At 32.4% G+C, this 12,926-nt stretch overlaps 1 protein-coding gene across 1 annotated transcript; it reads right to left on the bottom strand.

Moving 5' to 3' along the window:
* Positions 1-7,670: 7,670 nt before the first annotated feature.
* On the bottom strand, positions 7,671-9,419 carry LOC134694565 (neurocalcin homolog). Its single transcript, XM_063555582.1, has 2 exons — positions 8,848-9,419; positions 7,671-8,076 (listed from the first exon to the last, which is right to left on the bottom strand). The coding sequence occupies exons 1-2, from the start codon at positions 9,247-9,249 to the stop codon at positions 7,906-7,908; spliced, it is 573 nt and encodes a 190-aa protein (XP_063411652.1). The 5' UTR covers positions 9,250-9,419; the 3' UTR covers positions 7,671-7,905.
* Positions 9,420-12,926: the final 3,507 nt, after the last annotated feature.

Raw genomic sequence — 12,926 nt, 5'->3', positions numbered from 1 at the left:
TCAATCTTTTGTAAACGAGAAATTTATAAAAATGACCACATTATTGATATTCATGTCAACACCAAAGTGTTGACTACTGGGCTGGTGATACCCTCGGGGACGAATCGTCCACCAGCAGTGTATAAATACACAGCCACGTCCACTTGTATTTTTTGTCTATCTGATGAGTTAAGCCTTTTTCAACTAATTTTTATAGTTCGTTCTAATATTGTACTGTTATACTACTGTCCCAGGTTAGGGGGAGGGTTGGGATACCACTAACAAGTTTAACCCCGCCACATTATTTATGTATGTGTCTGTACCAAGTCAGGAGCCTGTAATTTAGTGGTTGTCGTTTGTTAATGTGTTACATATATGTTTTTCGTTCATTAATTTGCATAAATAAGGCCGTTAGTTTTCTTGTTTGAATTGTTTTACAATGTCTTATCGGGGCCTTTAGTAGCTGACTATGCGGTATGGGCTTTGCTGATGGTCGAAGGCCGTGCTGTGACACATAGTTGTTAATTTTTGTTTCATTTTGGTCTTTTGTGGATAGTAGTCTCATTGGCATTCATACCGCATCTTCTTTTTTATAATCACTCTGGTTAAGACAAAAAAACTCTGAAAATGGCATTATTTAGACGCTTGATATATTAATTGATAACATATATGTTATGTTAGGAGAACAAATTTTTCAACAAACAATCTGCATTCGCATGGACATCAACCTCTTCATGACGACGTGCCTTTAATCATAACTTTATCCTTCAATTTTACTTTCTGCTATAAAGATGATGTTCTCACACTAAATAATTAAAAATGTTGGTGACTATGTTAAACGCATCCATCCCATCAACTTAAATAATATACAATATATAAAAATGAGTCTCCCTCATATCTTTACTTACATCTATAAATTTATAATAGAGTGTCGGTTGAGAACAAAAACAATACGACAAAATAGATGACTTCAGCTCCCATTTGGTAAACTTTCTATTTCTTTGTACCAAAATTCCTGTAGTTCCTGGAGGATTTATATATTTCTCAGTTGAAATTCGATACTCAAAAGCTCGTATATATTATCACAATTCATTCAAAAGAGGGTTCCTGATCACACGAGAGATATTAAACCAAGCAAGAGCTTGAAATGGTAAAGTTAATCATCCCTTCAAAAATGGCGCAGACGCTAACACGAATTATGGAATATCTGTTTCACAGATAACGACGGACATGTTCAATTGTCATTACCACATTCCCGTCCTCTTTTTCTCACATGTGACCTACGGAATTAGACTTTGTTTTAGGGTTTGTATTTACACGTATTGCTCAGACTTTAGTTTATATGTTTTGTTTTGCATTCTGTTGTTGGTCTTTTAATAATTTTTCGTTTTTGTCATGTATTTGTCTGTTTGCTATCGACTTTGGTGTTTTGTACCTCTCGTTCGTTTATGTAACGATCAGCAAACGATCCCTGAAAATACAGATTAGATTTATCATGTGACAACATTTAATATAAATTGGATGAAAACTACGTGCTTTAAAAAAAAAACCATCAAAACCAAAATATGTCAATAATAACATTTATATCAATAGAACTAAGAAAAATTGTTCTTTAGATAAAAAGTAAAAACACAAAAATACTGAACTCCGAGGAAAATTCAAAAAGGAAAATCCAAAATCAAAAGGCAAAATCAAAAGTCCAAACACATCAAACGAATGGATAACAACTGTCACATTCCTGACTTGGTACAGGCATTTTCTAATGTAGAAAATGGTGGTAGAACCTGGTTTTATAGCTAGCTAAACCTCTCACTTGTATGACAGTCGCATCAAATTCCATTGTCAACGATGTATGAACAAAACAAACATACTCAAAGAGTACAAATGTCAAAAATAGGGGTACAGCAGTCAATATTGTGTTATCATCTTAATATCACTATAAAACAACAATGTAACGCAGAAGCACAAAAAGGCATACATCAAATTTAGCATACTCATTTTGCTTTTCTTAGACTACTTAATTTATCTATATAAAGACTACCCGTAAAGGATAGAAGGTTTTCATTGTTGGTTTAAAATTGCGCGTTTGGAATTCGCACAGGTAGACATAAAAATAATTTTGTCGTTCAAAGTATGAGGGCATACATACATGCATCACTATGTAAACAACACATGTAACGAAGAAGCACAAAAAGGCATACATCAAATTTAACATACTCATTTTGCTTTTCTTATATCACTTAATTTATCTATATAAAGTCTACCCGTAAAGGATAGAAGGTTTTCATTGCTGGTGTAAAATTGCGCGTTTGGAATTCGCACAGGTAGACATAAAAATAATTTTGTCGTTCAAAGAATGAAGGCATACATACATGCATAGTCACGTAAAGTTGATATAAAAACAAAAGATTCAACAGTAGATGTAATAATAATAAATAAAATAATGTGTGGTTAAAATAAAGTATGACGGGATACATACGTACAGTTTCACGCAAAATGTATAACATAAAAAACAGACTTAACAGAAAAAGTATAGTTATTGAATAAAATAATTTTGTCATTCATAGTATGTTAAGATCCATAAGTAAAAGTAATATCTGTAAATGAAATAATTTTGTCGTTCAAAGTATGATGTTTTTATATAACCACAGAGTCAATTAAAAGAATATCTCAAAAACTGACTTAACAGTACAAGTAATATTAATAAAGACAAATAAAAGAATACTATAACACGTTATTAAGATGATAACCAACGTCAGTACGCAAAATCTATACTTCAAGACCATCTTGTATTATTTGTGAAGTTGATACGGAATATTTATCAACGAGTTCTGGGTATCTTCCGATGAACATTTTTAGAAAAAGGACGAGACGTTCTTTGACATACCCCTGGTTCATCAACTTTCTGCTCAGACACTGGTGACGTTTTACAAAGTCTGAATAGGAGCTGCAAGCTCTTGAATACCTAATAAGTTGGGAAATGTACATGGTTTGTCGAAATGCACATCTGGTGCAACAAAATTGGTACCGTTGATTTTATTCCATATGCAGGTGAAGTTGGTATATTACTACTAAGGTGGGGGAAATTGATAATTTCAAAATTAAAATCGTCTCGTTTGTCATAGATTCTGGTACTGAGATGACTGTGTATGTCAAATTCGAGGTATAAGTCTAAAAATGAGGCGGAGGAAGCCGTGTCTGTGGTCTCTTTAATTTCTAGTTCTCGTGGGTATATTAATTGAACCCAATCAGAAAAGTTCGGATTGTTAAAGGAAAGAACATCATCAATATATCTGAAAGTGAAATTAAATAACCTGGCTTCTTTGATCTTCTTGTTTTTAACAAGTGTCTGAAGGAACTCCGATTCATTTGAAAATAAGAAGAGGTCGGCAAGGAGAGGCGCACAGTTCGTTCTCATAGGAATGCCGACAATTTGTTGAAAAATTCTACCTCCAAATTCAACAAATATATTGTCAATAAGAAACTGTAGCATACTGATCACTTGTTCCTCTGTGTAGTATGTTTTACCCTTTTGTTCCTTATTAACAAAATATGCCTTATGGTATCCCAAAGTGATTAATTTATAGCGTATGTTACCATTTTTATGATGAAAAGCATTGTGGATTATTTCTTTTAGACGGTTTTTCAATTTCACATGGGGAATGGTTGTATACAAGGTTGAAAAATCAAAAGTTTTAATATAACTAATTTCAGAAAAAGATCGAGATTTAAAATTATCCAGAAGTTCTTTAGAGTTTTTAAGAATCCACAAATGATTAATAACACTACGTGAGTAAACAGTTTCACAGTATATTTGAAGACCCTCTTTAACTGCGGACAGAATTTTAGTCAATCTAATGGACAATTCTTTAGTAGAACAAGCAGATGAGCCGCCGGCAATGTACCGTTGTTTGTACGGAATTTTGTGAAGTTTAGGTATCCAATACAAACAAGGTAAGTCCTCCGATTTGTTGAGATACTGATTTAACTGATATAAATAATGCTTTAAATGCAGATAATTCTATATGGCACCATCCGACTGATTGTCAAAGCGTCATTGCCATTGTCAAACGTTTAATCCTGTGGACGCACCCTGTACACATTTTCATTAAATTAATTGAGATGTCTCCCGTACATTGTTTCCATCTTTAGTATAACCATTTTGCTTTTCAGGGTATTCTTTGTATTTGTCATTGATTACTTATTATCGACGAAATATGTTCTCTACCGTGTATAAGTGTATCTCTTCGTTTACATTTTGCCATTTGATTTTAGATTTTTGTACGGTTATTTCATTTTTTGCCTATTTCCAAAACAGCTAAGTAGTATATTCCTGTTGTTAAAATCTTAAGTATTTGGACAGATTGAAATTTCGTAAAAAGAAAATTGTGTATAATGACCATGTCAACTCATGTCAACACATAAGTTCTTACATCTTCGCTAGCCAAGGGTTACGATCCACTTTCGTTCTCTTCAAGAGAACGAAAGTGGATCGTAACCCTTGGCTAGCGAAGATGAAGTTCTTACTACTGAACTGGTACTACCCTCCAACAACAATGGCATCGACCCAGCGGTTGTAAATAAACTCATCATAGATGTAAAGCTTAAATTGTGTACGCCAGATGCGCGATGTGTCCATAAGTTGAAGGTCATCAGTATGTGATTGGTTGTTCGATTGCCGTTTGTTTTTGGTAACATCGGTTTTGTATACTAATTTTGTGTCATCAATCAATTTTCTTTCTTGTTCCTGTGATGAACTGTGTCGAAAAATATATTAAATTACACAAAAATATGATTCAATTAGTTAAGTTTAGTTTAAACATATTTTATTGTTCAAAACAAATGGATTAGACACAAGTTTTCCAACTTAGTTCCGTCTTCTCCATAATATACATGAATATACATTATATTTATATAGCACATTACATAAATTTGTATTTTTCTAAAAAGCATGAAGGCATGAAAAATAATTAAATAAATCACAACTATTGTTATTATAATATTTATACACAAAGAATAATAGAAACGGCTCAATGGATATCAAACGTTCTTCTTTTAAATAATCAAACACACCCAAACGATCGGTCTAAAGGGAAAACACCTACTGTTATTAGTGTGTTTTTAAATGACTTTCTATAATATTTACCTGTATAAGTTGTAAAAGTAACATGAAATATTGTGAATATATATAATTGTGATACGGACATTAAATTCTGACGTTAAAAATGCGGATAAAAGGATGACAAGAACATAGATTTAATGTAAGTATCGTTATTGTTTTAACTTCAATAATTGAAATCCAATTTAAATAAGTAAAATCATTTATTCTATCTAGACCTATTTACACAAATTCTGCATCATCAATACCTTTCTTAAATATCGGACCTAATTCAAAAACATACATGTTAAGCATTTGCAATGGGTGATGAAGACAAATTTAACCTGTGAGTGTTTTTGTTTCAGATTTCATTTAGGTTTAACGGGAGATAACTCAACCTGGAAACATGATCAATCGCCCATCATAGATATATAACAGCACATTTGGTAGTGTTATTGTCTTTTTACAACTATTTTGAGGTATGCATGTATAGTGTATAAAAGAAGATAACAGCTGATTAAGTTACTAAGTTACTGCATGTTTGTCTGGTCGTGTCTACTCCATGTTAAAATATTTTGCTATCAATCAAAGTAAAATATAAATATTCAAAGTTTTTACTACGTTCGATGCACATTTCTTAATTAACCTTTATAATAAAATACATAGGCACCATTGGTGTATTTGCAATCTATGAATTTGACTGTCCCTCTGGTATCTTACGCCCCTCTTGCTTAGTTTCAATCTATACTGAATTGTAATTCACTGTTCCTATATGTCTTTTGCATATAGGGTAACAACTTGAACACAGCTGTTAATTCAAAAATAAATTGGTGAGTTAACTATAACGGTATAAATCTTCAATTAAAATGATTCTGATGTGATACCCGGACTGCATCGCTAGACATAACAATCAAAAAGTACTAAGCAGCGCCTGCATTTGGACATGATATTTCCCAGTTGATACAATATTCTAGGGCTTGCCATTACCAGCTCATTACACAAACAAATGCCTGAACAAATTAGTAAAAAGTAAAATCACAAAAATACTGCACTTAGAGGTTCTCCTAACATAGCATATATGTCATCAATAAATATATCAAGCGTCTAAATAATGCCATTTTCAGAGTTTTTGTCTTAACTAGAGTGATTGTTTACAAAGTACGATGTATCCCTCCTTAAGGTGGCACGGTAGTATTTGCTTTCCAGAATTTAGGTTGCTCTTTTGTTTACCCTTCTTAGGTAAATGTATCTAAACAGTGTGATTGGACAAAAATACATTATCAAAGAGTAAAATCACAAAAATACTGAACTCAGAAAAAAATCAATTCGGAAAGTCCATAATCACATGGCAAAATCAAATAAAAAAACGCATCAAAAACGAATGGCGAAGAACTGTCATATACCTGACTTTGTACAGGCATTTTTGTAAATTTTTGTGGCCGAACACATTAAGTTATAATTGCTAATGGGCACGTACCAACCATAAACCAGCATTAAACAGCTACACAGAAGAAAATCTTCCTCGAATTTTGTAGAGTTCGTGTTGCTCAGTTTTTAGTTTTTGTTATGTTGTGTGTTGGTCATTTTCGGTTCTTCGCCATGGCGTTGCCAATTTCTTTTGGACTTATGAATGTTCTTTATGTTTCTTTTGTCTCTCTTTAAAGATTAGACATCTTTTTTAAAGGAAGCAACTGGTCATCATCAAAACTGGCAATACTATTGGATATCTTTGGTTCAAAATATCCAAAAGTACATCGTTAAGAACAACGCTCATTGGCATAGTCTGCGCTGTCGTTCCTTTGCTTCTCCAAGCTTGAAACCTATCAACACGTTTCCACTTTGTTGCTAAAATTAGAACATAGACTTTCCTAAAGGGACACTAGCTACAAGATATATAAAATATATAAAATATGTTTTTTTCTGTTCAATCATTAATAAAAGTGAAATAATAATTCGTTTAAGCAGCCAGTCTGCTTCAATTTTGTCAAATTGGGTAATAGACATTGATGATGAACTTTATACTTGCAAGTGAATAATTCGACCTCATTGAATCTGTATTCATGTGAACTTCAATTTAACCCCTTGGCTAGAGTGGATAACGCATAAATTGTCCGTGTTAAATTATTTAAAGAAAAAAGAAGAAAAAAATGTCAACATTTAAAGTGAAAGAAAGGTGAATCATTAGATTGAATTATCCGATCCACAAACAAATGAAATCGTTTACAGTTAGAACCGATGATTAAAATATATTTATAATCTTTAAAGTTAAACCAAACAGACCCAGAGAAATTGCACGATTTTGATATCTATTTATATCTATATTTATGTTTATGTCGTTTATGTGATCATCGGAGGTCGTCCGAAGTCAACTCGATACTGAATTAGATGGCGTTTAGACTTAGATACACACAACACAAAGCTACATATAATTGAGTCGATACCCTGCAAATTGTTTATTTTATATTTTTTTTTATAGTTTGTATGAATGTTTAACATTGTTATAAATCAAATATGGGAATTTGAGCCAAATCGGTGAAGATGAATTTGACAGCTAATGGCCCTTTAACAGTTACTATGTATGTAGACGAAAATTTATATTCGATCTTTTATTTTCAAGTCTATAAAACCTGTTAGTTTATTAGTGGCGCGTACATAAGCAGTTCTTGCGTGCAAACATGTATACATATATTTTCAATATAAAAATAAGCAGATGTGAACAATGCGACACTTATCCACCAAACTCGAATAGACGTGGATGTAAGCAACTTTAACTTTGAATTAATGTATGCAAGTTTACTTATATCACTGTTCGATTGTCACAGTCAGAGTTACACTTGTGGATCTAGAATTGCTAGTACTTTGGGATCATTTTTTGCTGTTGTTGTAAATTCATCGTATGTCACTTTCTGATCACTGTTAAGGTCCATTTTCTCGAATAGCTCGTGCGCTACTTCAACTGGTGATATTGAAATATGAGGTCCAAGTAGCTTATAATATGCCTGAAAATTGAAACGAAAATAAATGTAATCATTATATAATTAATTTCTGTTCAATCTTTATAGATTATCATAATTTGTTTATCACTATTTTACCTATGACGACGTTGTCAATTTCATGTCAATTTCGTTAGCAACGCCAAGTGCTTGCTTAGTTTCTAGCGATAATTTTCCATCTCAAGCGAGTAGCATGATATGAAAAATTATCACAAAAAAAGATCTAAGGAAAAATGCACAAAATAGCGATAATTAAATATATATATGTTTTTTTTTTATTTTTCAATGTATGACACAAACATTAAATGTTAAAAATTACGTTTGACAAAAATATAGCAATTTCAGTTCATTCCATGAGTATTTTCATTGCAACTAAAAATTCTTAGCTAGATGTGCAACACTGACTGTGAAAGAAATCTTTCATGTTCCCGATCCTCAAATAAGTTCGCTATTGGCGGATTCTGGTCATTTATAGCATTTTCTCTTATTTTGGAACTGGTATCAAATTATGAACCCCGCGTTCGAATCGTGGCTCTAAATAGAAGGCTGTTAGCACAGCAAAGAATATAGTTTTAATTGTATATTTGATACAGGTTTAATTTGGCAATAGCGAACGTTACAAAGACGAACAGTGTTGCCCGATACTGTTTCCGAGGAACCATATGTGATTCAATTCAGTTCATCACTTGGAAGAAGAAGAAGGATAACTGACCGTAATAAATTTCTGAACTACCTGAATAAATAACATATATATATGTTTACAATTATTACACTTACCGTGATCATATCAGTAACTTCTTGTTCACTTAGTGCATTACTGCCGTCTTTGTCAAACATATTAAACGCTATTGATATTTTCTGTTCTGTTTGTTTGCTGTCCATCATTGTTAAACCTGCTGCAAATTCCACAAAATCTACACTTCCGCTTTGGTTAGTGTCAAAGGCATCGAAAACCCTATCAGCAAACTCAGCAGCGTCTTCATTCCTGTACAATATTTGATAAACTTTCTGGAAGTTATCTCTTTCAATTGTTTTCTTATGTTCCGAGAAGTCATTGAAAAATGCTTTATATTGAGCGATTTGCTCATCTGTAAGTTTAAACTTCGACCTTAAATATTCCACTTGTTTATCAAAATCATCTGGCGTTGTACCACGTCCCGTGCATACTTTTCCACCCATCGCGAGTGTTGAATCTTCGAACTTGTCACCGAGGATTAATATACACACATCACTGTAAGAGAGTGCTGTCAACAAACTGGTATTAATGATCGACCGATATTTAATGAATAAAATCAATAATTACTTCAATCCATTTGTTTGTGACAAAGGTGATTTAAATTATTACAATCCAAACTGTGTGTATTTTATAAGTCTGGTAATTGAAAAAAATTAACCTTTTTAGTTTAAAATTAGAAAAAAATATGTTTTAATGATTACAGTTCATATTTTAATGATAAAAGTTCATATTCTATTGTTTTCAAACATAAACTATATGTTGTGAGGCTGTTGTTGTTATGGTGAAGTAAACATTTACCTTTAAGAATAAGTCCAGTCACAAGGTCATATAATGTATAATGGATTCTTCTGAGGCTTTTTTTGAAGAAAAAGTCCGATGATAATTATTCTTAAAGGCAAAAGAAGGCCTAATGGGTAAAAAGAAGGACATTATTAGCACACGTATGATCTACACATTAGTTTTTATAAGGTTTATGTCCGTTACGGTTTATGTCCGTTACGCTTTAATTCACAAATATTATATTGACTATACTGTATAGGCATTTGAATGAGTTGATAATATTTGATAGAAATGAAAATTTCGCTGTCATATATTGTTTCATGAAAGTCGTAGAATATCAATTACAATTTATAACTTTTCATGATTTTTCTTCTTCTAGTGATGCATTACTAATCGTGAGTCTTGTGGAAGTATACTTACTATTCATTCGTGTATAGTATAAATTAATGTTACTACATGAGTGTAGTGAAAAGAGAAAATCACAAAATACGAAAAGTCCCTAATCAATTGGCAAATCGAAAGCTCGAACACATCATTAAATGAATAACAACTGTCATAATGGATTTTACATAGTTTTATGAATCAGACAAAAAAGAATCAAGTGGTACGATGAGTATCAAATGTTAAAACATGTTAGAATCTCGAGAATAAAACTACATCAGCAAAATAATAAAGAAGAATGACCCAGAAAGGAAATTGAATTGGTCGTTCTTTCAAATAATTCTTTTTTTCCATTTTCCAATGACATACAAACTGTTTCTTAAATCGGACATGTTCAACATTGATACAATTATTTTTATAAATGTAACTGTTTACTATCTAGTGAATTATATAAAATCCAAAGTATTTTCTCCTCCACGGCATAAAACCTTCGTCGAATTTGACTCAACTTTCTGGAATATTTGGTTCTCAATGATCTTCAATAAAAATAACGGTACCAATTTTCTTGCACCAGATGCGCATTCCGACAATACATGTCTCTCCAGTGAAGCTCGTGGCCAAAATATTTAAAATCCAAAGCTTATATAAAAGATGAAGAGCTATAATCCAAAATGTCCAAAAAGTATAGCCAAATCCTTGAAAGGAATCAGAGCTTTGCATGAGGGAGATACATTCCTTAATTTATAATAATTTCTAATAGTTTGTAACAGCAAATTTTAATAACACAAAAAAATCCTTATTTTCATGCCAATACCGAAGTGCTGGCTACTGGACTGGTGATACCCTCGGGGACTCATAGTCCACCAGCAGAGGCATCGACCCATTGGTAGTAATAAAATTAACTTCGTTCTTGTTTTGAAAAATTGTACAACATTATAAGCCTAGGATATTCGCTGATTTATTTACTGTGGCAGAGTGATAAATATATTTTTAGAAACAATTACCGTGTCCTTAAGCATTTCAACCCATTTTGAGTTCATGTATTTCCGATCGTTTACTTTCCAATTTTGTATCTCTAAGTACTCGAACTTATAAGATTTAAGAATATCTACATAATGCCTGTTCCAATGAGAGTTTAAAAAAACACAATTTTCAATTAGCACATTAGTGGTGCGTCTCTTACATATGCAGAAAACGTTTAGAGTGTCCTTATGTTTCTATGATTTCAAGTAAATATACAATGGAAACATTCAGCAAAATATTTCCTTACAACGAGTTCATGCCAGTAAATAAAAAAGGAAATCGTTTAAATACATAAATTTCCTGTTTTCAAAACTTTGAATTTTTTGAAAGAAATAAGGATTTTCTTATTCCAGGCATAGGTTACCCTAGCCGTATTTGGCACAACCTTTTGGGAATTTTGGATCCTCATTGCTCTTCAACTTTGTACTTGTTTTGCTTTTGTACACATGACATTGATACAGTAGAAAACGTGGAATCGCAGACAGTTTCTGACGTCAGACACACAAATCAATGAATGTGTTTGTAGATAGATGTTTTTGTGTTCTGTTAAATTGTTCCTTTTAAAATTGTTATACGATGATGACTGATGTAACCATATTTTGGCTATTTTATTTATTGTGTCTGTTTAGTTAACGCATCAATATAAATATAACGAAATTTTGATGAGGCTGTCATCAAAGTGAGAGGGTTAGCTATATGAAACCAGGTTTAATCCACCATTTTCTACATTAAATTTTTTGAAATTTGCCTGTACCAAAGTCAGGAATATGACAGTTCTTGTCCATTCGTTTTTGATGCGTATTGTTATATGATTTTGCCATGTGATTATGGACTTTCCGAATTGGTTTTCCTCTAAGTTCAGTATCATTGTGATTTTACTTTTTAATGGGCTATTCGAGGAAATACAGAATTCTTATAGTATAACTAATCGCCGTATTTGAATATCAAAAATAATACAACGCGTGACCGAACGACGTATTGAATAAACGAATGCGCAGCACAAGTTTAATCCATAGCGGCGTTTGGTCACAAGTTGTCTTATTTTTGATATTCAAATACGGCGATTAGTTATACTTTTTATTACATTGGCTAATGGCTTTTTTTAATGAAATTAATGTAGAAAATGTAAGGAACTATATGTTTTTCCTACGCATTCACAATTTGTTTTGATTCGACGTTATCGACGTCTTGACAACGTCTATTGTTGTATGACATCAGAGAGTGAAATAACCACGTTTATTTCACATGTGAAATTATCGGTTTTTATTCAACTGGGAAATCAGAAATGTAATTTATTGCAACCAATGTAATAATACAATTTTATGTCAACACATAATAGTAAAATATCAACATATAATGATAGAATGATAGAAAAGAACACGATAAAGAGGGCAAGAAATGAGAAATATTTTTATAGAAATTGATCTTAGAATATTTTTTACTCAAATATATGGTTGTTGGATTTCTTCGACAAATCAAAGGACGAGTTCATTTGAAACTCTCTTAACTTTACTTACTTGGGTTTCTACAAAACGATTTTACATGAACCTCTCGAGTTTCCCTGGTTCCAACCCTCACCGAGCCAGGGTTAAACTCGGAAAACTCTTGAATGACGTCAAACCAATGAGAATTTTTTATTTTTTTATGCTTGGTCAGGGCCTTATACCCTAGAGTTACTTAGAGTTGTGTTCACGTGAGAATATATTAACTCCGATGTCAATTGTAGAGTTTCAAGTGAACTCGGCCATACTGCTAAATGACAGTTCAAACGGCAATTTTACGTATGCCTCTCTTCTCGGTAAATCTGTTGCTTATTACATAATTACTTTGTATGCTCCGTATGCTTCACTGACAAAAATTAATGATTTCGAGGTAAATCGTGGTTCTGACTTGCCGACCGATCACAATAGTGAATAAAATCCCAACTCAAAGAGTC

This window comes from Mytilus trossulus, chromosome 1 (assembly GCF_036588685.1).
Source record: "Mytilus trossulus isolate FHL-02 chromosome 1, PNRI_Mtr1.1.1.hap1, whole genome shotgun sequence".
In the NCBI taxonomy this organism is placed as follows: domain Eukaryota; kingdom Metazoa; phylum Mollusca; class Bivalvia; order Mytilida; family Mytilidae; genus Mytilus; species Mytilus trossulus.
Note: the sequence above shows the minus strand (reverse complement) of the source record. Positions and strands in the feature narration are given on the sequence as shown.